At 37.3% G+C, this 26,814-nt stretch overlaps 2 protein-coding genes across 6 annotated transcripts in view; both read left to right on the forward strand.

Moving 5' to 3' along the window:
* Positions 1-7,813, forward strand: part of atosa (atos homolog A) — an 81,793-nt gene extending 73,980 nt beyond the window's left edge. For 4 of the 5 annotated variants that reach the window (XM_059952764.1, XM_059952763.1, XM_059952766.1 and 1 more), the window contains 2 exons: positions 2,370-2,569; positions 7,169-7,813. In XM_059952764.1, the coding sequence (XP_059808747.1) occupies positions 2,370-2,569; positions 7,169-7,322 (354 nt within the window). In that variant the 3' untranslated portion in view covers positions 7,323-7,813. Of the gene's footprint in view, positions 1-2,369; positions 2,570-7,168 lie in introns of those variants that run through there. The other variant, XR_009508364.1, reaches the window with a different exon arrangement.
* Positions 7,814-20,109: 12,296 nt separating this feature from the next.
* Positions 20,110-25,808, forward strand: arpp19a (cAMP-regulated phosphoprotein 19a). Its single transcript, XM_059952768.1, has 3 exons — positions 20,110-20,262; positions 21,662-21,784; positions 24,939-25,808. Exons 1-3 carry the CDS (start codon positions 20,203-20,205, stop codon positions 25,107-25,109), a joined length of 354 nt encoding a protein of 117 aa, XP_059808751.1. The 5' UTR covers positions 20,110-20,202; the 3' UTR covers positions 25,110-25,808.
* Positions 25,809-26,814: the final 1,006 nt, after the last annotated feature.

A 26,814-nucleotide genomic window follows, 5' to 3' on the forward strand; every position in this document is an offset into this window, starting at 1 on the left:
ACACAGGTGTCTAAATGCGGTGATTCATATCTCAAGTGAATCAAACTTCAAAGTTCAAAATAAGGATCATCAGAGTACATTTGTGTCACCATATACAACCCTGAGATTCATTTTCTTGTGGGCATACTCAATATATCCATGATAGAATAATAACTATATCAATGAAAGGCTGCACCAACTGGACATTCGACCAGTGTGTAAAAGACAAACTGCACAAGTACAAAAATAAATAAATATTAATAAATAAATAAGCAATCAATATTGAAAACATGAGATGAAGCATCACTTTAAAAGTGAGTCCATAGTTAGATAGTAGTAGTATATTGCATAATTAATGGAAATTAATCTGTATCCAGTTTGGTCCAGTTCTGTTTAAGTATTTTAAAGGTGCTCTTTGAGTGAAACTAAGTTGATGATTGTGATTAGAGAACTCCAGGCTCTCTTCCAAAGAACTCTTTGGGACTAGCAACCTTCTTAAAGCTCACAGGGCCTCAGAAAGAAATACCATCCTATTACAAACAGAACTTCCTTAGTTCTAGACTTGAATTTGACATCTTTCTGGATCAGTACTGTGAATCCAGCCTAATTATAAGAAATAGGAGCAGGAAGGGCCATATGGCCCCTTGAGCCTGCTTCATCATTCTGTAGATCGTTGCTGATATGATCATTGGTCACAAGTCCACTTCCTTGCCTGATCCCCATACCCCTTGATTCCCCTATAGTCCAAAATTTTATCCATCTCAGCTTTGGATGAACTTATTGATTTGACATCTACAGCTCTCTGGAGGAGAGAATTCTACATTCACAGTCCCATGCGAGAAAAAATTCTCCTTATTTTTTATTAGATTAGATCACTCTCTGAGAACTGTATTCCAATCAATCATTTAATTTGTTGCATTTATTTTATTTTTCAGTAGCCATGTTGTTGTTGTGAAATGGAACTGCTGAGGATGCTGACCCCATCCATTTTAGGAACTGAATAGGAATTGAAAATCACTGCTCCATTTAAAGCTCATTCAAAACACGTATCCGCATAGATAATCTGTATAAATGATGAAAGCTTATCAGTGGTAGTGAATAATTTGGCTCAAGAGCCTAAAATTGAGAATTACCTTAAGAAAAACTATTACTACTTTATGAATTGTTATCGGAGTAATGCTACCATGTTGTTATAATCCATTTTTTGCTTTGAGAATGGGAATAGACTGAGATTTGGTCATTGAGGTTGTGTGTCTTTGCAGTCCCATGACTAGTACTTCCTAATAGGGGTGCAGATTTGGCGAATTGAAATGCATGTCATTGTAATCATCCTCTATTCAATAATGCTTACAGAATGTGTTTATAGATGCAGCAACTTACTCTCTGATCATATTTTGAGCAACTATTCAAAGATAACATCAGTCCATATTTTTTATCCTTCTGCCTTAGAATAACACAAAGGAAGAAAAGGATAAATAAATGCATTGCTTAACTCTTCTTAGGTGTAGATGGCCTACTCCAATTTTCTTGTGCTTGTGTGATATTTTAAAAGTACCGAATACTCAGGTTTGATATAGTCTTTCATTACCTTTCTAAAGATGCCTAGGTAGCTTAGCCTTGTGCATTACGAATCTATGTTCACATTCTTAAATATGGATTTTACATTATGTTGAGTTTTTCAGAACTTTCTGGCCAGTATTAATCTCAGAACATTGCTATGTAGTAAGGTCATCTTTACAAGGCTCTTTCTGAGAACTTGCCATGCCAAATTGGTTACTGCATTTGCTATTTTTCACTTTATTTACATCTTGAAAGGAATACAAAAGGTACATTATAAATAGACCCCCCGCCCCATTTCGTTTGTTGACAGAGAGGCATGCAGTAATGGGATAAAAGAATGATTTTTATTTTCAACACTTCACTGAGTTATAGGTTTTCACCACATTGATGTGTGGCCAATGCAGGAAGGCCTCATTGCATCTTTAGCAGAAAAAGAATTGGGCCAGTTATTACTGCATTGCTTTTATGTTTTGTTTTCGGGCTTTAAGTGGCTTTGGCAAACTGGCAGATATTTCTCATGGACAGGCTTACCCTACCCATTGTTGGCAGTGATGATAGACTAGGAGAAAACAGAAATCATGTCTCTTTAAAAAGTTTGAAAATGTTACAATGCCATGCTATTATTGGTCATTAACATTAATATGAATAGATTTTTTTGAAGTGTAGATTGGTATTGGAACCGTTATGTCATGGTTCCCTAAAGGAATATTTACATTTTGTACATACTAAATTTGCTTATCAGATTTGCTCATGGCCTGTGGAGCCATTTATGTAGCACTTTTTTCTATATTATAATAATTTATAATGTACAAATGTAAATTACATTTCAGACCTTATTCAATCCTAACAAGACAGTGGTGAAGATGTTTGTAGTGATTTATGACTTGAGAGAAATGCCAGCCAATCACCAGACATTCCTACGACAGAGGACATTTTCTGTTCCTCTGAAACGTGAAACTGTTGGGCATGCAAACAAAGAAAACATAATCCAGACAGAAGAAAGGATACTTCGCTACCTCGTGCATTTGAGGTAAGCAGAAAGACGAGAGTAAATTCACAGTATATTGCAATTGTCATTAGTAGGAGTAGTAAGTAATTGTAGTCATCTATATCTTTTAACACAAAGTTACATGGTTTAACTTGTAATGACTGAAGTATTCGAATATTCTGTATATAAATCTAATTTTTCAAGGAAAATTCTAAAAACAATTGTTTTAATTTCATCATAGCATTGATCACTGGACTCTATTAGAAAAGAATGTGACGTTTTTGTCTTTAGCTTGGAATCTGCTTCAAACAGGATAACATCACAGGAAATAGCTTTGTTTGTTTTCAGAATAGACCTAGAACAGTAACCTTACAACAAACTCTATGAGAAGTTGAACACTAAAACAGCTCAGAAGAAATCCACCAGTAGTTGAATCGATACTTAGAGATAGAGTCTAGCACACTGTCTCAAAGTTCCTGGAAATTTCAGCCTGTTTTGGGAACAGAAATAACCCATTGAATCCATTACTCATTAAAGTAATGACTGATCTGTGATCTTATTCCATACACCGCTTATCATGACACATATTTGCTCATAAAGCCCAAGCTTAAAATGAGCAAAATATTTGCATTTTTACACTTTTATTCTTTGTGACATTTAATAGTTGGAGTTGTGGGGAATAGGGATGATGGTAATATGACTACATGGAGTAGAATTATTTTACTTTTTGGCCTCATTTCTTCAACCAGCATAAGAATAAGTAAAACACAGATCTGTTGTAGGCCAATTCCTCCTAATGATGTTGCATTCCTGAAATACTGCATTTACTTAGAATGTCTGTTTTCTCCATTTGTAAATATTATCATTTAAATTCTTAAGTTATGACCATTATACTGAACTGAGACCTTGAGTCACTGATCACACACACAGCAGATTTTAAATTTCATTTCAATCTTGAAGGAAACAGGGTGACAAAACAATTTAATTGTATAGTGTTTGTTTTTTCTCTGGATGTGCATTGAATTTATCTGGTGGTAAGATATCCTAGTTTCTGTCATTAGTAGTATTCTGTTTTAGAATTAATTATTTTATGATTGAGTCCTGAGACAAAATTTTAATTTGCTATGCCAAGCAAATTTGTTTCAAAATGGGATTTTATCTTTCCTTGCTGCAATGAGGACCACAGCTCTGATGATGCAGATTACTTACTTATCTGCTGTGAATCTCTTAGTTCCTAACAAACCAGTTAGGGCAGAAACAAAAATGAGTTGGAAATTACCTGCTTCATTCCTGCTCTCTTCAACGCAGCCTATTTGATAATTCACATTGCTTATTATACTGAAGCATTGAATAATACAGAGATGTAAATTGATTAAACAAATGGATAAAACAAAGGTAAATAGATTCTTATATGTGGTCATTCAATTTAGCACTAAAAGGACAAGTATTTTCTAATTTTCCTATTCATATACCTGTCCTAAAAGCTAGAAACAGTGGATATATAGAGAAACTTGGGTTTGCAGACTTTATTTGAATATAATTGATAGACAGAGAAAATTATCAAAAAGGTGAGTTTGTCATGGTATAAGTCCCTAGAATACTGTAAACCTGGCGAGAGTATACAGCTAGTTTAGTAACTGGAATCAAAAGGTTAAATTATAAAGACAATATACACAGTTTTCTTCCTTAGAATTGAGTTAATGGGTGGTTTAAGTGAAGTTTTCAACTTAATGAGGTGAACCACAATAGGGTATACATAATTATTTCCACTGGTAATGGGCTGTAGTTCTGGCAGCATAGAATGAAAATTAGAGCCTGACTTTGCAGGGGTGAATTTGAAGAACATTTCGGCATGCAAAGAGTGGTAATGGTTGGAGCTCCTCTTTGCAGACAGTGTTTGTTAATTTTAATGAATTTCTCTCAATTAAAGGAATTAAGGAAGATGGGACAAATTATGCTATTTATAGTTATGTTGCAAAACATCTGTGATTTGATTGAACAAAAGAATGGACTTGAGATGAAATGGTTGCTGTTTATTAAATGCTACTTGCTTAACCATGGGGTTCAGCTATTCTTCCTAAGTAAAAAGATTTCCTTTATATATTTAAGCTGGAAGCATTCTGAGACTGACTTCAAATAAAATGAGATTTATATAATTCTTGAGGCTTAGTACAAGTCCCTAAGGGAAACATTTTACTCCTATTGCTGACGATTCAAGTTTACAAAACTGAGTTTAAAATCCAGCATTTCCAAGAAAACTGCTGGTAATGGTTTTATTTGAACTATCATGGAAGAGTTACGCATTCATTTAAACTTGACAACTTACAAGAACCAGAGAAAACTGCAGGGCCCGAAGAAGAAATGGGTTCACAGGACTGTTGATAACAGTTTTTACGTGCGTTTTTCAAGCATCCCTCACAACTTCAACACTTCTCAGTGTTTTACTGCCAATTACCTTTTTAATATTACTGTTGAAATTCAGAAATACATACACACAGGAAAGTCTCAGAAACACCAATGACATTAGGACAGCTGATCGATATTATTCATGTCAACATTGGGCAGGAGATTGTCAAATTAATAAGTATTGGAAACTTTAAATGTATATAAAAATAGAAATTTGTAACTTTTATACATTCTAATGGGATCTCAATATTATCAGCCAAGAAATGTTGAAGATAAAGCCTATATAAGATAATAAATGATTGATTTAAAAGCGAATGTTGGAAGAAAAGGCTTTAACAATTGGATAGGTAGAAATGAGAAGAAAAAATGAACAATATACACTCATGTGCTTTATATTACAACTATCAGTTTAAAGTGATAGCTGTTAAAAGCAAAATGGACCTTCTAATTTGCAGAGATTTATTGATTCGTAGTTAATGATCTGAAAGAAAATATTAAGATATTTGTTGTGCTTTCATTGATCTTTTTAGTGAAGAAAGGGATATTCACGAGGAGATGATTATGAATTAATTGACAGCAAGTTGAATGCTATTGTAATTGGTGAGGACATTTTTAGAAAGGTATACAGTCGGCCCCCCTTATCCGCAGATTCTGTATGCACGGGTTCAACCAACTGCTGATCGGGAAAACCCAGAAGTTCTCTCTCCAGCACTCGTTGCTTGAGCATGTTCAGACTATTTTTTCTTGTCATTATTCCATAAACAATACAGTATAACAACTATTTACATTGTATTAGGTATTGTAAGTAATCTAGAAATGACTTAACAGTGCAGGCAGTTCCTGCGTTATGAATGAGTTCCATTCCTGAGTCCGTCTTTAAGTCGGATTTGAAGTCGGAACAGGTACATCCGGTATTATTTAGAGTCAGTCAAACATTTTTCTTAGTATATAGTACATATTTTACCTTTCTATGCATATAAACACTTAAGAAACATACATATTTCAATAACTTAACCACTGCGTTGCTAAGTAATAATTGTAGCTTTCATCAGGGCAGGGCCTTTCACATGCTCCATTAAAATTGTTCCGATCGTTGACCAACTATAGCCTAACACTTTTCCAACGACCAATGATGTTTCACCTCTTTCCAATCACTTTATTGCTTCCACCTTATTTTCAATCGCGATCGTGATTATTTTCGTGAACAGAAACACTGCGGATTCAGAGTTTCACCGTCAGGTCCTAATGTCCACCGCACAGACATATGTTAAATAAAGTCCAGGGTTCCGCTGGGTCCTTAAGACCAGCACACTGATACATGTTAAATAAGGGACTTGAGCATCTGCGAATTTTGGTATCCGCAGGGGGTCCCGGAACCAATCCCCTGCGGATAAGGAGGGCCGACTATATTTGGCTAAAGGAGCATGTAGCTTCAGGATGCTAAGGGAAATGAGAAAAGAAACTACCATGTTCTTAGGGTTATAATTTAAACGTCTCTAAGTGACCGAAAACCTGAGACTGACTAGGATGGTACCCAATTTTGATCTGGGTAATTGCAGGCCTTTATGACATTGGTCTTTATATTTCCACAACTCAAGCATGATCAACAGGAGTCGTCAAAAGTAGCATGGATTCCAGAAATGAGTGGTTATGTATGATGATCTTTGTAGACTTGATTATTGAGGGGATTTTCAAGTCCATACAGGATCCTTTTAGAGATAATTAAAAGGTAAAGGAGAATAAGTAGAAAAATGTGTTAAAATTGGTAAAAAAAAAGAGCGAAGACAGTGGGAGTTGTTGGAATGGTTTGATGGATAAACACAGCAAAATGAGATTGAAATCTTTGTTTTTGTTACAAGGTCTAAAATCCAAGAAATAATTTGCTATTCCTCTTTGTTGTTTTTACAAAATTCTGTATATTGGGTTAGTTACAATATAAATTCAGTGTCCACTAAGTTATATTACCTTTCAAAAATACATTTCTTAAGGCTAACCTCAGCTAGATTTGTAAAAGTAACTTCAATATTCAAATTTATTCTTTAATGAATCAATTCTTTAATAATTTTTTTTTGACTTGTGGACCATAACTCTGCTTTTGGGTAGCATACAAGAAGTTGTTAAAAATATAATGTGTATCTGTGTTTAAAAATAGGTGATGGATGAATCAGATGTTTATTTTGCTTGTAATAATTTGAGGTCTGATGAACGTATAATCAGATTGTTTTTATGTTGTAGGTTCCAGAGTTCAAAATCTGGGAAGATCTACCTCCACAGAGATGTCAGACTCCTTTTTTCTCGGAAGTCAATGGAAGTTGACAGTGGTGCTGCATATGAATTAAAATCTTATACAGAGTTTCCAACAAATCCTCATTTTTCAGCACGATGTTAGCAACTTTTTTCATTGGTTAGGATATATTTTTTCTTTTTTTTCCGGAGAATGGCACATGTTCAGCTAATTAATGGAAATAAAGTATGCACAGTACATAATTGTGATAAATTATTGGTACTAGTCTTTTAGAACCCCAGCGCCTATTAGACCGTGGACCCAGTCTTGTGTAAGTGTTTTGAATAAAATCCCTTGTACTTTAAGCAAGCAGTAGACTGGAATGAAAACCATGTTGTCCTGATATTATCTGTACTGTTACAATGGAAGTCACAAACCACTTTATTGGATGTGTTGCAATAGTAAAAACAAGTAGTTTAGTGTTAAAACATTTTATTTTATTTGTATTTTATTTAATATTTAAATTAATGTTTCACTTATTGGGCAGATAATTTTTTGTCCTGTTTAGTGTTATGTAGCAAAAAGTTCTCCATGTAAAATCATACTCTGTATTTTTTTGACATGGTTAATACTCAAATATACAAAATCTATGTAAATCAGTGTCTGTCTGTCCATGACTCTGTGTCTGTGTGTGTGCGCGCGTGCATGCATGCATTGAAACACTGGAGTAAAAATATGTCTTCGGTAACTTATGTTAGGTGCACATGTAGTTGATGGCTACATATTTTGCTCAGCTTCCAGAATTTAGTTCCACTGATAGATTTCTACTCCAAGTGTTTTTATTAACATGTATAAGAGTCCATTCTTCATAACTGTATTAGGATTGTATTTTCCTTAAACAGTTTTTTAAAAAATTGCTCTGGCCCTCCAGTCCCCTCAAGGCATGATTCCTTGCTGCTGTTTAATTTGAGGAACATAGGCAAGCCTCTAATATCTTGCCCAAGTCATCCTCCAAGGCTATGACGTATCAAGACATTTGATTACACAGGACCAAATAGCTGACCACATTTTCTTACTACTTGTTCTGTAACAGATTCAGAAACAGTGAGAAGTACTTTATCAATCCCCTCTAAAACACGTCATAGTGGGAAGGAATCAGTAACTTGAGAAGTTTAGGTAGAGAGCTTCAAGTGAGGTTTTATATGGGAGCTAGGTATGGGTTAGGATGCAGATGGGAAATTGACACGGAGTAGAAGCAATCTGAAAGTAATGCTGGGACAAAGAGGGAATGGAATTAATCAGAATAACATGTAGAAAGTCAAATCTGGAGGGTAATAAAAAACAAAATGTTGAAACCGCTCAGTAGATCAGACAGCACCTGTGGAAAGAGAAACAGTTAAATATTTTGGAGAATGCTGTTGCTTTGAAGGGTTTTTACTGTTTCACTTCCACAGTTGCTGGCTAGCATTCTGAGTGTTTACAGCTCATCCCATTCTTGGTACAGATTTTCAGCATCTGTTTTTTATATATTTGAACTCTGGAGCAAGCTTGACAAAAATGATAAACTTTGTTAAGTGATCCCTGGGGTTTGACTGGATAAATGCCTTTAATGCAGTCACAGCTATACTTTGGTGTTTGCTTCAAGCAGGTTGAAAGCACCATTGAAATTTGTGTAATAATGAATAAGACAATCTGATCTGGTTCGGTCTGTTATTTTTGGGGGAAAAAAAGATGAGTAATGAGTCACTCGTGAGGTTTTTTGAAGCAGTAATGTCAGCAATTTGAAAGATGAAAGAGCAGCATTGAATGCAAAGGAACCATTGAGGACCTTTCAACTAAAGAAATGCGGTGCATTGGAAGGAATTTGGAATGAGTTTGAGGGGAGGAATTAGGCTGTACAGTATAGAATATGTGAAAAGTTGAAACCTGCATTTACATGAACCAGTCATCACAGAGCACTTTACGAACATTCAAGTATTTTTAAGCTGTAGTCATGGTTCTCGTATAGGGAAAGTAGCAGCCAATTTGGACACAATAAACCAGCAAAGAGGTATGTAGAAACTGAACTGCAGCCTGACAAGTGCATTAAATAGTCATTGAATACCATGTCAATGACCATTTTGGTTGTAGCATCAAGAAATCTAATGTCTTCAATTTTATTGAACACGCAATAAATTTCTGGACCTTCTTATGCTTTGAAATAGTACTGTATTCACGTGTTGGTCTTTTTTGGGGTGGGAGGGGGTGCTTAGAACGCCAATTTTTCATCTTGGGGTGAACTCTAATGGTAGGAATGTATCAAAAATGTGGAGCGGTGACCACCTTTATGACAGAACTTTTCTCAACCATGTTATTATAAGAGTGACATAACTTAGAAAACTGGAAGCTTGCAAAATGAAAATGCCCACTATAATTGATATGACATCTAAACTTTGATTTTTTTCCCCTACTTAATCAATTGCTGGATTACAACAAAATATAATGGAAATATGCAATTAAATATTTAGAGAGAGTGCAGTGGAACTCCTCGGGAGTCTTTATCATAGCATTTCATATGATAAATGACACAATACATGAATTTGGAAGTATAGCTCACAATTTCTGAATTTGCAGAATGTTATCAGCTTGATGGAGATGGCAAATGTGCAGCACATGGCATTTAATCAAAATAAAGTTGCCTATGGTGTTATATTTTATTTGGAACAATGCAGGGAAAGCAATACAAACTAAGTGGCACAACTCCAAATGGAGGATAGGGAAATCTGGGAGTACATTTGTATAGATCAATGAAAATGAACGGACAGCATGAGATCTAGTGCTCCAGTAAATTAAGATACAGAGCAAATGACTGACGGAAGTTACAAGGAGCCTTTATGAAACATAAGTTTGGATGCAATATTGATTATTGAACCTGGTTTCTGGGGACCAAATGTAAGGAAATATGTGGCTTTAGTGAGTGCAGAATAGATTTGCTGGAATAATACCAAAGATACAGGGTTTTTCTTACTTGAATAGACAGGAGAAGCTTGTTCTTTCTCAAAACAGAGAAGTTTGGAAGGGGATCCCAATCGAAGTATTTAAAATCATGAAAGATGTACAGGAAACAGAGAGAAACTAGTCCGTTGATGAAAACGTCATGAAACAAATGGCAAAAGTAACATTGCAAAAATGTTTTTTGTCCATGAGCTGTCAGTGGATATTGATTCAACTGTGGCATTCCAAAGGAAACAGAATGAGTACGACAAAGCTCTTGGGTAGTAGGACCAGCTGGATTGTTCTTGCAAAAAGACAGCACAGGCTTGAAGAGCAAAATGCCCTTCTTCCATGTAATCCCCTTCTGTGATTCTCTGAAAACATTGTTAGTGTTATAACTCATTTATATTTTCTGTTTGTATCATGGGGATATGAAATACACTGTATGTAATAAAGTGGCCACTGATGGTGTCTTTATGGTCTTCTGCTATAACCCATCCATTTCAAGGTTCAACATGAAGTGTGTTCAGAGATGCTCTTCTGCACAACACTATTGTAACACGTAACTTGAATTATTATCGCCACCTGTCAGCTTGAACCAGTCTGGCCATTCTCCTTTGACCTCTCATTAACAAGTCTCTTTCAGAGCTTCGCTCACTGGATGTTTTTTTTTTGTTTGTTTTTGCACTATTCTCTGTTAACTCTAGAAAATGTGTGTGAAAATCACAGGGAATCAGCAGTTTCTGAGATACTCAAGAATCCCATCTGGCACCAACATTTATTCCACAGTCAAAGTCACTTTAGTCACATTTCTTCTCTATTCTGATGTTTGGTCTGAACAACAACTTTACAGCCTGACTCTGTCTGCATTCTTTTATGCATTGAGTTGCTGCCACATGATTGGCTGATTAGATATTCATACTAATGAGCCGATATACAGATGCACCTAATAAAGTGGCCACCGAGTGTGTATCCCAGACTCTTAAAGAAGCAAGCAAGGAAATCAAAGGGGCATTGACTACAGTTTTCTATTCCTTCCTGGAGTGGTGCCAGAGGATTGGAGGAATGATTGTTTTAAAACATTGCTTAAGAAGGGAAGGGAAAACCAAGTACAGTAGCTGCAGGCCAGACAGTCTAACTTGGTGAACAAATTGTTGTATTCCATTTTAAGGCTCAGTGTAAATTTTCATTGAGAATGAAACAGATTAATCAAAGACATACTGCATGGATGTATTAAAACAAAGTCATGTCTGAGTAATGTGATATTTTTTAACGTAGTGAGGACAGTGGTGAAATTGATGGCTTTTAGGTCAGGCTTGTGGATGATGCAAAGATAGGTGGAGGAAGAAGTAGAGTTGAGGAAATGGGGAGTCTGCAGAAAAACTTGGAAAGGTTGGGAAAATGGACAAAAGTGGCAGATGGAATACAGGGTAGGGAAATGTATGGTCATGTACTTTGGCAGAAGGAATGAAGGCATAGACTATTTATAAATAGGGAGAGAATTCAGAAATTGGAGGTGCAAAAGGGCTTGGGAGTCAGAGTGAAAAATTTCCGGAAGGTTAACTTACAGGTTAAGTTGGTAGTAAAGAAGGTAAATACAAAGTTAGCATTCGTTTTGAGAAGACTGGAATTTAAAGGCAAGGTGTAATGAGGAGCCTTTATAAGGTATTAGTCAGACCACGTGTAGTATAGTAAGCAGTCTAGGGCCCCATATCTAAAATATACTAGAATTGCAGAGGGTCCATATCAAGTTTATGAGAATGGTCCCAGGATGAAAGTGTTAATTTATGAGAATCATTTCACTGTCAGCCTCAATATCAGTAAGATCAAGGAACTGATTGTGGACTTCAGGAAGTGGAAGTCGAAGGATCACACTAGTCCTTATTGAAGGATCAGAAGTAGAAAGGGTGAGCAAGTTTCAAGTTCCTGGCTGTCAACATTTCTGAGGATCAATCCTGGGCCCAATATATTCATCCAATTACAAACAAGGCATAACAGCAGTTATATTTCCTTAGGAGTTTGATGAGAATTGGTATGACACTAAACACACTCACAAGTTTCTACAGATTTCCAACTAGCGTGGAGAGCATTCTAGCTGGTTGCATCGCCATTTGGAATGGAGGAGCTTCTACATAGGACCAGAAAAAGCTGTGGAAAGTTGTAAACGTCATGGTACTATCCTCCCCAGCATCCAGGACACGTTCAAAAGGCAATGCCTCAAAAAGATGGCATCCATCATGCCCTCTTCTCATTGTCCCCACTGCCATCAGATTTCTGAATGGACAATGAACCCATGATCACTACCTCAGTATTTTTCTGTTTTTGCTCTACTTATTTAACTTACCTTTTATATGTACTTATTATAATTTACAATTTCGATTATTATCTGTTGCAATGTACTGCTGCCGTAAAACAACAAGAGTTCATGATATATGCCAGTGATATTAAACCTGATTCTGATTCTTTACTTGCTGGGGCTTAGAAGGACAGGGGAGATATTGACAGAGAGGAAGAGAAGAGGATATTTCCGGTAGTAGGAGAGGCTAGGACCAAAAGGCACAGCCCCAGAATAAAAGGATGTCCCTTTAGAATGAAAATGAAAAGGAATTTTTTTAGCCAGAGAATTGTGAATTTGTGGAATTCATTACCACAGATAGCCATGGAGCCAAGTTGTTGGGTATATTTAAAGCAGAGGTTGATAGGGCATCAAAAGTTATGTGTAGAAGTCAGGCGTATGAGGTTGAGAAATAATGGATCAGTAGCTATTGCACTACAACCATCAAAGTTCTGGACCAGCATGGATAACTTCACTCACCACAAAACCGAACTGATTCTGCAACCTACAGACCCACTTTCAAGGACTCTTTGCAACCCATCTTCTCAGTATTTTTTTATTTACAGTTTGTATTTCACACATTGGCTGTTTGGAAGTCTTCATTTATGTTTTTTTTTTGGTAGATTCTTTCTTTGGTATTTCTTTATTTACTTGTAAATGCCTGCAAGAAAATGAATCTCAAAATAGTACTGTATATGGTAACAAATTTACTATAATAAATTTACTTTGAACTTTGAATAATCAGATGGTGGAGCAGATTCGATTAGATGAATGACCTAACTGCACTGATGTCATAATTTTTAAATTGGCTCTCTAGCAATAGCAAAAGGTTCATGGATGTCTTTGTAAGGTTGTAGCCTAGTGGGTTTCTAGAGTTTTCCGTCTCCTGCTATGCAATATATTAACTTAAATGTTGGAAACTCAGAGAAAAAGCTTGCACTTGACACAAGCATTGGAATGCAGGTGAAATTAGATGGCCTTGTCAGTTGGGCAGAAAATAGGAAATATATATATATAGCTACAGTACCTAAGACTTTTACACAGTGCTGTAGTAATTTTATGTATTGCACTGTACTGCTGACACAAAAAAACTAATTACATGACATATGTAAGTGATGATAAACCTGATTCGAATTTAGGTCTCTATTGTGGACTGAGAGTGGGAAGGGGGCTGGGAGAGGGGAATCATGGTTGAGAAAGGGGGAAGGGAGAGGGGAAGGAGTGAGAAGCACCAGAGAGACATTCTGCAATGATTGATAACTCAACTGTTTGGAATTAAATTACCTTGCCTGGTGTCTCAGGGCTGGGTGTGTTTGTACCTGTGCCATCCCCTAACCTCTGGCACTCCTTTTCTGCCACCTATCACACACCTCTCCTACAGCACTCCACCCTTGCCAATCCCAACATTCTTTGGCATGTTTGCTCCTGCCAGATTTACAAAGTTGCTTTTCCTTCCATGTGTACAAATACAGTACTGTGCAATAGTCCTAGGAGGAACAGGGGAATCTTCCTGTGTATGTCCACTGATCCATGAAGGACAGGTCAATGTCATGGTTAGATGGTTGTAGGAGTAACACACACAAAATGTCAGCAGGCCAGGTAGCATCTACGGACAGGAATGAAGCACTAACGTGTCTGAGACTCTTCATCAGGACCTATATGATTATAAGACTGTTCTTATTTGCTGAGACACAATATTACAGTTTTGAACAACACTTGGGGCTTTTGACTTATGGAACTGTTAATCCACATAACGTAACCAAAAAATATATTGTTTCATCCATTCCATTCCATACTTGCTGACAGTTCATTGCAAATTTGGCTAGTACTTTATCAACTAAGTCAACTTCAATTACTGTTATGGAAAATGTAAGCTAGAGTTGAACACAGAACAAAGATGTTGTAAATAAGCACACCAAGCAATATCTGAAGAAATAAACATTTTAGATTGGTCACAACTGGAAGTTTAATCATCAACTTTCAATCATGGACTGATACATAAAGAGAAGGAAGACTGAAATAAACTACAAGGAAGGTTAGTAAATGGGTAGAGAGCAAGAATGTATAAAGGATTCTGGGGATTATGATACAAGAATATTAATTTTCCTTTTCCCTACAAAGACACTGCCTTTTCTCCTGACCACTTCTAGCAATTTCTGTTTTTATTTTAGATCTCCAGCATCTGAAGAACTTTACTTCTGTTTTAGCCATCTCAGAGTCAATCTGAGCCTTCATGGCAATTGGTCAGACTAGCCAACGCCAGATTCTAACATTTGCCATCTTTTGTGTCTCCAGACCTGTTAATTTGAATAGTTGGAACAAAGTAATTAAGTACATCCCGTGACCACTGTATTAGGTACGTCTGTACATCTGCTTGTGAGTGCAGATAGCAAATTAGCTAATCATGTGGCAGCATAAAAGCATGCAGACATGGTCAAGAGGTTTTATTGTTGTTCAGACCAATTATCAGAATGGGGAAGGAATGTGATTTAGGTGACTTTGGGAATGTTTGTTGGTGCCGTACAGGATGGTTTGAGTATCTCAAAAACTGTTGATCTCCTAGGAATTTCACATACAACAGTCTCTGTCCAAAGTTTACAGAAAATAGGGTGAAAACAAAATAAAATCATCCAGTGAATGGCAGTTCTATGGGTGAAAAAAGCTTGTTAATGAGAGACGTCAGAGGAGAATGGTCAGACTGGTTCACGCTGACAGAAGGGCAACAGTAATTCAAATAACCATTCATTACCTCAGTGGTATGTAGAAGAGCATCTCTGAATGCATAAGATATTAAACCTTGGAGTTGATGGCCTATAGCAGGAGAGGACCACACCAAATTCCACTCCTGTGCCGAATAAACTGGGTGCTGAATGTAATTCTAAAACTGTAGGTTAACTATATGCATAGACATTATTGTCCCATTATAAGTTACTTGATCATCCTACAAGATCTTTCTAAATTATTTTATCACATTGAGGTCTCAGATAGGAATCATTAGCTAGTTAACTCAAAGGAAAAATCGGTATTCCATCTGTGGTCACACTGCAAATGAGTACTCAAAGCACAGAGGCAAAGGTACTTATAATGCCATGGGACACTAAGACTCAGCTATAACAATCATCTAAAATTTTAAAAAATGTACCATTTTTGTAAAAAAAAATACAAAAGGCAGGCAAAGACGTTGTTTTCTCTAAAGAATTGTCTATAGCAATCAATACCCTTGAGAAACAAGTATAGCTATAATGGACATAACTGCAAAGTTTCTGAAAAATGGTGCTTGCTGTTCTCCTTCAGGAAATCTTCCTCCAAAGATTCAGTGATCACCTTTGCTAATCCCTGGGATCATTTCTAAAGGTAATTAGGCATCCAGCAACAATGATGTTACCAAATTGATGTATACCAGAAAATAAAAGCATAATTTCAATTATGTTTTAAATATTTATAGATTGTAAAACACCATAGAGCATTAAGATGACTAACTTAAAAACTAAAATAAATATCAGTGAAATAATATTTGTACGTTGTTGATTTCCTTGTATAGTTTCAAAGAAAATGTTCTGTGCCATTGGCAGTATGATTAAACATTTCCTGCTTCTTATCCCATTTTTTTCCCCCACAATGTCATGTTCTTGTCCTGGGGCTGTATCTGAAACAACTTCTCATTTCTTTTCAGCTGTGTTTTCAAGATTTAATTCCCAGCTTATGCAATTTCTATTTTGGACTTCCGTTTTTCATCAGTATATTTGCAACAGTGCTCTCTAATAGTAAATTATATAAATGCAAATTCCACCTGTTATAGCAGCCGATTTATCAAATCCATTACTGTCCTTAATAGTACACAGGTGATAGAAATGGTGGTGTTTGTTTTTGTCTGCACTTATGACCACCCACAACCCACCTACACACTTTCATGTCCTTATGCAATTTCCAGAATCAGACTGGAATTCATTATGCAGATAGTGTGCTCTCAATTGCTCTTCTGCCCAAACATTTCCTCATCTCAATGTCAAATTCTGTGAGATAATTCTGTACTTTTATGAAGTGGCTTAGCTCATCTTATTATGTTAAAAGGCCCAGACAAAAATACATAAATGAAAGAAGCATTATGCCATTATTTTTGCAGGGTGGTGCTGACGAGAATTGAATTTTTCCACAAGTATGGTATTTGATGTACTGTTGCAAGCGTCCTGACCGGTTACATCATGGTCTGGTATGGCATTTTGTATATACAGGAACATTAGAAGCTGCGGAGGCTAGTGGACTCAACCCAATACCTCATGGGCACAATGCCTCCCTGTCATTAGTAGCATCTTACATTAGATGCTGTCTCAAGGAAGCAATATCTGTGAGCAAAGTTCCCAGCTATCCGGGCCATGCCATCTTCTTGTAGCTATCATCGGACCGAAGTTACAAAAGGCTGAAGTCACACACCGCCAGGTTCAAGAACAGTTACTTTCCTTCAACGACTTGGCTCCTGAACCAACCTGCACATGCCTAATCGCTTCCTCAGCACTGTAATGTTATAACCACTCTGAACTATGACGAATCTCAGTCTGAAACATCGCCCACTCATTTCTCTCCACTGATGCGGACTGACCTACTGAATTCCTTCAGCATTCTCCGTGCTTTGCTCTAGATTTCTAGCATCTTAAGTCATGCTTGTACCTACAAAGAACTTTGTTCTTATTTTCTTCTAATTATGTTCGTCCTTGTAAAAAAAAGTGTATGATTTACCCTGTTTTTTTGTGACTACAATGTGCCTGTGATGCTGTTGCAAGTATGGTTTTTATTGCAACTATGCATAGTTGTATTATGGCTATGACAATAAGTTTTATTTTGATTTTGAAGCAGATGCTCTGCCATAACCTAATTGAAGGTTAGAGTAGACTTTCATTGACCTGCTTTGTTAAATCTATTTCTCCCTCCACAGATTCTACCTGACCTGCTGAGTATTCTTGTCGTAAAATAGGCAATATATGATTATATTATGATAGAATTCATCCTGCAGTTTGAGAGGGAGAAGCTAAAATTGGATGTATCAGTAGTACAGTTGAGTAAAAGTAACAGCAGAGGCATGAGAGAGGAGCTGGCCGAAGATGATTGGAAGTGGAAGATATGACAGCAGAGAAGCAATGGCTGGAGTTTGTGGAGTAATTTGCAAGGTGCAGGATCAGTTCACTCCAAAGAAACTTTCTAAAGAGAGGCTGAGGCAATCATGGCTGACAAAGAAAGCTTAAAATCAAAAGAGAGGGTATACAATATAGCAAAAAATAGTGGGAAGCCAGATGATTGGGAAGCTTTTAAAAACCAGCAGAAGGCAATTAAAAAAGCAATAAGTAGAGAAAGGATGAAATAAGAAAGTAAGCTGGACAATAATACAAAAAGAGTGTTCCAAAAGTTTTTTTTTCCCAAGTAATGTACATAAGTTAAAGAAAGGCAAGAGTGCATACCAGACCACTGGAAAATTATGCTGGAGAGATAGAAATGGGGGACAAAGAAATGGTGTATTTTGCATCCGTCTCTACTGTGGAAGACACCAACAGTATGCCAGAGTGTCAGGGGGCAGAAGTGAGTGTATTTGCTATTGCTAAGGAGAAAGTGCTTGGGAAACTGAAATGTCTGAAGGTAGATAAATCACCGGGACTAGGTGGACTACATCCCAGGGTTCTGAAGGAGGTAGCTAAAGAGACTGTGGAGGAATTAGTAGTGATGCTTCAAGAATCATTAGATTCTGGAATGGACTGGAAAATTGCAAATGTTACTCCACTCTTCAGGAAAAGAGGGAGACAAAAGATAGGAAATTATAGGCCAATTAGCCTGACTTCAGTGGTTGGCAAAATTATGGCATCCATATTAAAGATGAGGTTTTGAGGTACTTGGAGGTGGAAATCAACATGGTTTCCTTAAGTGGAAATCTTACCATAAAAATCAATTAGAATTATTTGAGAAAATACCAGTCAGGATAGACAAAGGATAGTCAGTGGATGTCCAGAAGATCTTTGACAAGGTGCAGCACATAAGGCTGCTTAACAAGATTACAGTCCATGATATTTCAAGAAAGATACTAGCATGGAGAGAAGATTGGCTGACTGATCAATAACTCACTCTGAGATGTAAAAGCGAGATATCGGCTTTTATTGACTGGAAGAAGGAACAAGCAGTGGTTGACCACCATACTACATCCTGGAGACAGAGAAGCTGGGCTCAGACCTCCATCACCTTTATACAGGGGTCTGTGGGAGGAGCCAAAGGAGCAGTCAGCAGGGGGCGTGTCCAGACAGGTACATGTAGTTCACCATACTGACTGGCAGAAGACCTCTTCTGGTTGGCTGTAGGTGACTATTGGTGTTCCACTTTGGTGACTATTGCTAATTTTCATGCTATGTGTTCATGATCTGGATGATGGAATAAGTAGCTTTCTAGCCAAGTTTGCAGATGATAAGTAGAGGGGCAGGTAGCATGAAGACTGCAGAAGGACTTGGACAGATTGAGAGAATGGGCAAACAAGTGGAAGATAGAATGCATTGTAGGTAAGTGTATGGTCATGCACTTTAGTAGAAAGGAAAAAAAAAGACAAACTATTTTAAAATGTTTATAAAAGCCAAAATCTAAACAGGGGGCAAATTTAGAAATTGGAGATGTAAAGGGATTTGGGAGTCCTAGTGCAGGTTTGCCTAAAGGTTAACTTGAAGGTTAAATTGGTAGTAAAGAAGGCAAGTGAAATGTTAGCATCCATTTCAACAGTTCTAGAATATAAAATTATGGATGTAATATTGAGGCTTTCTAATTGTGAATAACCTTGGGTCCCATATCTATGAAGGGGTTTGCTGCCACTGGAGAGGGTTCAGAGGAAGTTCACAAGAATTATCCAAAGAATTAAAGGGTCAACATATGAGAAGCTTTTGATGGTTCTGGCCCTGTACTTGCTGGAGTTTAAAAGAGTGAGGGGGAATCTCATTAAAACATACTGAATATTGAAAGATCTAGATAAAAAAGATGTGGAGAATACGTTTCCAATCATGGAACAGCCTAGGAGCAGAGGACACCATCAGAATAGAAGGATGTTATTTTAGAAGAGATGAGGAGGAATTTCTTTAGCCAGAGGGTAATGAATCTGAGGAATTCATTGCCACAGACAGCTGAGGAGATCAAGTCACTGGGGTTATTTAAAGTGGAAGTCAATAGGTGGATGATTACCAAAGGCATCAAAGGTTATGGAGAGAAGGTAGGAAATGAGATTGAGATGAAAAATGATATAGTCATGATCACATGGCAGAGCAGACTTTATGGGCCGAAGGGTCTAATTCATCCCCTGTTTTATGGTGTTTTCTGAGTTTATTTCAGATATTTAGCAACTGCAGCTCAGCATTGTTGTCTGTTTCTCTGAAATAGATAAAATTGAGTGCTGAACGTGTGAGGGTGCCTCGAAGGGACTTAAAACTACATTTCCCAGAATCCAACTCAGAAAAGATTTATTCATAAGTAATTATCAAGTTAAGAAGAAATGAATGAAAATAGTTATTCAAACAGAGTAAATTGTGAATGCGATGAAATACACACTGGGGGGGAGGGGAGGAAAAAGTTTTGAAAGGGCTGGCGCTGGGTGACGTAATGAATGGGCGGAACCGTAGTGGGACGACGCAGAGCGTGGCGGCGCGTGCGCAGCAGGGCCGCAGTGCGGAGGGATACAGGGCGGCGGAGGCCTGGTTCGTCGCTCGCTGCTTCGGTTCGCTGGCGATGTCACTGAAGTACGAGGCGGTGAAGAGGTCGGAAGGATCGTCGACCGACGAGCGGCAGGTGGGGAGCTGCGGGGAAATGGGGTGGGCCGAGCCGGGGCAAGCGAGGGGCAGGGGTGCAGCTGGGTGGGTGGGTGAGGAGAGCGGGGGGCTGGGTGTGGAGAAAGGTGAGGCATGGGAAGGGGGAAAGATGGTGGAATGGGGAGGAGGGAGAATCGTGCCTGGATGTTTTCAGCTGGATTCTGTGACAATTTTTGCGCTTCCTTATGAACACCCCTGTAGTAATTCTCTTTCACTGCTTCCATGTGTGTGGTTTTTTTTGAAAATCTATATTTTCGTCAACAAATATCTGTTGAGTAGCAGCAAGCAATGTGTTGGAAACACAGCGGGTCATGCTGCATCTGTGGGAGGAAAGTAATTGTGGCTCCAGATTCCAGCATCTGCAATCTGGTGTCCCTCCGTTGAGCAGAATGTGCCTTAATAAATTCACGTTGATTTACATTTGTTGTCCTTAATTTCCTCGTGTAATTGATTTTTCTTGCTTATTGGCAAAATATAAAGGATATTATCCAGAGTAAATTGTTTGACTCACATTGAAATTATTTGCTTTTTGCATGCTAATTATCCAAATGTACTTATAACGTACATCTTGATGCTCTTTTTTCATGATTATACAACATCTACTTCCTATGTCAGGTTTGAATTCAAATGAAATGGTCCCAACATTAATTTATTGGAACCCTGCTTCTTTTTATGAAAATATGTTTTATAATCAGATTCCCCTTAAAATTTGATTGGAATTATTTGGATAGCTTGAGAAATCATTTTGAATAACTCCTCAAGATGGCTTGTTTGATTTAATTTTGCATTTCAATTAAATATGAACCTTTCATTTCTAATCATGTTAAGTCTACCATGATCCCTTTTGATTTCTGCGATGTCACAAACGACCAGCTGAAGATTTTTCAGCTGGCTTGCTGTGTCATTATGTCAATTCCTGCCAAATCTTGAGTTTTGTCCAATTAAAAATTGTACTTCAACAGACAGACAGAGCTGTCATTTTATGCTTTGGCTTATTAAGCCAGACTACCTGTCTGCACGTCCAACTGCTTTGTGCAGTGACCAAAGAGTGGTCTTCAGTTACTATGGAGGAAGAGATCGTAAGACAGGAGCAGAATTAGCCATTCAGTCCATTGAGTTTGTCCCACCATCTGATCATGACTAATTTATTTTTCTTTTCAATCCCATTATCCTGCCTTCTGATGACGCCCTTACTAAATAATGAATTATCAAAGATCAGTTTGTTGACAGGTACCTCTTTTTTTAAAAATGGCTATACTGTATGGGTAGCAAGAAGACAACAGTTTGGGTTGAAGAGATGATCAACTGATAATTTTCTATGATTGTATGCTTGGTTTTTAAACTGTCCAACTAAGTTTCCTAATGGATTTCCTTTTCAGGAAATGGAGGACACAGTCATCAGTCCTGAAAAGGCTGAAGAGGCCAAGTTGAAGTTAAAGTATCCGAAGTTAGGACAGAAACCTGGTGGATCGGAATTTTTGAGGAAGCGACTACAGAAAGATGCAAGTATTTAGAGGAAGAAATATTGCATATCAGCTGAATCTTGTGGATTCTTTGAGATTTTTCTTGGTCTAGTGTTAGGCATACATAATTTGTGAACGCATACTTCTTGGCAGCATTTCCACCTGCATTAAATAAGGATTTTTTGAAAAAGCCATACAGTGTTGACTGTAAAACAAGCAATGCATCTGAAAGTGGGAATCAGAATTTGTTTGGGAAGAACTTGCTCATGTTAATATTTCTTTTGTAAAGGACCTTGGTATTTGTGCTCTGATAATTAGTCCTGTTCATAATAAAAATTCATTTTTTCCTTCAATTAGTATTTTTTTTAATGGTGTGAAGGTATTTTATCCTTTTATACACTTTTTGGTTTTTTTCAGAAACAGTTTTATCCCTGTTATCTTGCCTTTGTTATTTTCAGACTGAGTCTTTGAAAACATTCACAGGTTGCATTCTTTGTTCTACTGTGCATTGGTTAGAAGTCTACTTCCTGTGCTCTCGCTCCATACAATTGCTCTGCATATCACTTTGTTTACTGAGTTGTTTAAATTGTTATTAAGCAGCATGTAGGTTTTTAAAAATCTTATCCATGTTTTCATATCCCCTGATTTGTTTCCTCCAGCACCTTATTGAAGAGAAATTTGATCTTTTCAATTTCTAGGCTTATATGAACTTCCAAATTTAATGAGGTTTTTTTCTCAGCTATGCCTTTATCTGTTAAAATCCTAAGCTCTTAAATTCCCTCCAGATTTTACTATTTCTGTGATGGTGGTACTAATTTAATCAGTTGTTTTCTTTGACATTATTATCACTGACATGTCCTGAAATTGGTTTTGTGGCAGCAGTATAATGCAAGATAAATTACTACAAGTAATAAAAAATATAGTACAACAGAAGAGTAAGGAGGTAGTGTTGTTGGACTGTCCAGAAATCTAATGGTGGAGGGAAAGAAGATGTGCCTAAAATGTTGAGTATTGGCTTTTGGGCTCTTATGTGGTAACAAGAAGTATCATTAAAATGTTTCTTGACTCCTGATTATCCTATCCTATTTTCTAGCTACCAAAATAGTGTTTTATTATTGAAGTGCTTTTAATTGTCTTGGTTTACCCCTTTTTTGACAATTCAGCTTTGATATTCACTTTAGTCGCTGAAAGGTTCCCTGTGCTGCAAATTTCACGTGCTGTCTAAGCAATGCTTTTTAACTTGTGAATCTTGCTAGATTTTTTAGATGGGTCCCATCCTACCAAGGCTCTATCTTACTGGATATACTGAAATTTTACCTTTCCATCTCTGGGCTCTTCTCAACATTTCAGCTGTGCTCTTACTATGATGTACTTTCTTAAGTCATTTTCCTTTGCCTTGATAAGTTTCCTTTTTTATTTACCTACTTTCAGATGCTCTTGATTAATTATCCACAATTCTAAACCCAAATTAATAATGCTTTCTTTACAGTAGTGATAAAATGGACAAAATGTGCTGAACATACACTGTCCCTATGTGTTTGGATCATTAAAGTTAATTTAGTAGCACTGATTTTTTTATTTTAAAAGAAAATACATATTTCCTTTATATTATTTGTTCTGTAATACAGTAACTGATATTTTGCCATTCCTCATTTTATTTCATGGAGGCTTAATTTAGGTTACTACTTTTAATATACATTATAACGTTATTCTCCACGTATAAGCATTTACACTGTTGATAATACAACTGCTTCAATTCTGTTGTTGCCTAAATAACTATATGGAAAAGCATTGGCTCCGGGTGAATGTGAACGATGTTTAAAAGATATATATCATTGTCTTCATTTGCATTGAGGTGCAGCATTTTGATGTTTTTAGTCAACTTTTCAGCCATCCTTGCTGAATCAGGAGGTCATTTCAGTCAACTGAGTCCTTTAGAGCAATCCTTCAAGCTCCTTTGTTGTAGACTTGCAAATTATTTCTCAATCCAGTTCCCTTTTGAAAAATCCTTTAATTACCATAATGGACAATAAATTCTTGATCACTTCCCCCTCACTCCCCGCGTTCTTTTACTCATTAAACTGTCATCAGATTGGAGTAGCATCTGGACTGAATCTTGTCATTTCTATCTAAAACCAATTTGCTCAAAGAACAGCTGAAATAGAACAAACTGATGGAAACACTCAGCAGAACAGGCTGCATTTGAGAAAAGAGAAACAGCAACATTTCAGGTGTGCAGCTCATCTTCAGAACTTGGGAAAGAGAAAGTTTAAAAGTTTAATAGACCAAATCTCAGATATGAAACATAAGCTGATTCTCCTTTTACAGCTTCTGCTTGATCTGCAGTACAAACTCATTCGTAAGGCCAGTGATGTTGTGGGGCTGGAACTGGACTCTCTGACAGTGGTGTCTGAAAAGAGGATGCTGTCCAAGTGGCATGCCATCTTGGACAATGACTCCCAACCATTCCATAATGTACTGGTTAGGCACAGGAGTACATTCAGCCAGAGACTCATTCCACTGAGATGCAACACTGAGCATCATAGGAAGTCATTCCTGCCTGTGGCCATCAAACTTTACAACTCCTCCCTCAGAGTGTCAGATACCCTGTGCCAATAGGCAGGTCCTGGGCTTATTTCCACTTGGCATGATTAATTTATCATTATTTAATTATTTATGGTTTTATATTGCTATATTTCTTCACAATTCTTGGTTGGTGTGGCTGTAACGAAACCCAATTTCCCTCAGGAACAGTAAAGTATGTCTGTCTGTTCACAGCATTTTCTGTTTTCTATTTCAGAATTCCAACAGTTACAGTTTTTCGGAAGCCAAAATCTCAAATACATAAACATACATTTTCTCTGGAAGCTGTACCTCCTTCCTAAACTCTCATACAGTACTCCATTTTTGGCTACACTTTTTACATAAGATAACTGCATAACCTCTCGCCTTTGCCTCCACCTAAGTGCATTACTAAACTTGTTCATACATGTCTTGATACCTCCAAGATTGTTTAATCCTGAATAGCCTTCATATTCTTCAGGACTTTTTCATTAATCTCTACTGCCTTAATTTGTTAAAAATTGAATGGAGGAATTGCAAATTTTAAATATCAGAAGCCAGGCTTGTAATAGTAAACTGTAAGCAAGTTGTGAAATGGGATTATTTACTGTGAATTATTTTTATGTTGCAGCCGAAGTATTTCGATTCAGGAGATTATAATATGGCTAAAGCTAAAATCAAGAACAAGCAGCTGCCAAACAGTGGAGCAGACAAGAACCAAGTGACAGGCGAACACATTCCTACTCCGCAAGATCTGCCTCAGAGAAAACCTTCACTTGTTGCTAGCAAACTGGCTGTCTGATAACCTTGAAGAATGCATAAAACTTGTCATTCCTCTTTCTTGCTATTAATTCCTGTGTTAGCTTTTTTCTTGTACCATTACATCAATACGTCTGACAGCTTGGGCAGATAACTACAACACTGTTGTTGCTGCAAGAAAGATCAGTAAACACAGAACAATGAGATTTCAGATACTAAACCATGCACTGATGGCAAGGACATTGATGTTATAAGTAGGAAGTAGTGGACTACAATACTGAGGCACAAATATAACTTCATGTAGAAGTATTGACATTTTGTTTTTACTGTTTCAAGATCATTAGTACTACTGTAAAATTCTAGATTGGGTAAGTCTGATTTGTTTTTCTTAACCGTTTCCCTGTTTATTACTAACTTCAGTGTTGCAAGTGACAGTCCTTGGTGGATGTTAACACAATTGCACAAAACATATTTTAAAAAAATTGCAACCCAGTTTTCATTGGCCCTTCAGAAATGTTAAATGTATTAAAATATTTGTTAATTGGACAATATTTGTCCATACTGCTATACCCTTCCTGGATGTATTTCAATCTACAACTTGTGCCTCTTGTAGTTCTGAATGGTATCCCTAAAGATTAGTAGGTTAGGGCGGCTATATATTCAAGGTGATTGAAATGTGCATGAGCATAAACTGTGCAGTCACTTTGTGCCATTTTTTTGTAAATAAAATAGTTTTGCACTATGTGCTGTTGCTGCATTTGAATGCTGGGGATGTGTGTGCAATTAGTTAACTATATATAAATCAAGAAGTAGGTATTGATGTCTTCTCTGCGTTATTAGGTTTCAGTGCTTTGTAGTTGTAAGGTGATCTCAACCTCCAAATATCACTGGGAATGGTCAATGGAGTCCATGTGGCTTTGGTTAGTCATTTGGTAGAAATAATTCAGGTACCATGCTAAGCATGTTCCGCTGTCTGGACTGGACATATGGAAACTAGTAAACTGGTAGCATTCATGTGGCCTCCATCACTCAGGGTCAACCCTGAAGTTACCTTTTAGCTGTCTAGATACGCAAGTCAGGACAGTACAATATTAAGAGCAAGCTGTCGCCCATGTAGCAAGCTTCCCCTCTCTCCCCCCCCCCCCCCCCCACGCATCTAACAGAACCCAAAGGAACAGCAGAGACCAATACAGTTTGGTACAGCAGCATTGCAGGAGCCATCGGTGAAACTCTTGTCTAAAAGTAAATGATACTTTGGAATTAGTACTTGAACCACTTTCACATGTTACTTCCAGTATCTGAATTAGTGTTGGTTTATGTTGGCACTTGCCAGTTAAATGTATTTGTTGTCTGCAGTCGGGCAGATGGGCTCGTCAGCCGTGGCTCACAGCTCATCTTGGAGAAGGAATAAACCCTGAGGGACCAATTCGGAGCTGGGGTCCCAAAGGCAGTCCTACATTGAGTTCAGTGCAAGTCCTGCAATGCTGCTGGTGCCAAAACTGCCTTTCCTTTGAGTTCATGTAAAGAGGGCGAGCTTACTCTTCATATTGTACTGCATCAACTTGCTTATCAATTCACCTAGGAAACAACATCCATGGTTGACCCTGAGCGATGGAGGTGTCATGTATGATCCCAGTTTGCTTGTTCCCATATACACTTAAAGCCAGTTCAGATGGGGGAACAGGCTTGGCATGGTACCTGAATCATTTCTACCAAATGATTAACCATCAAAGACACATGGACATAAT

This window comes from Hypanus sabinus, chromosome 28 (genome assembly GCF_030144855.1).
Source record: "Hypanus sabinus isolate sHypSab1 chromosome 28, sHypSab1.hap1, whole genome shotgun sequence".
NCBI lineage: Eukaryota > Metazoa > Chordata > Chondrichthyes > Myliobatiformes > Dasyatidae > Hypanus > Hypanus sabinus.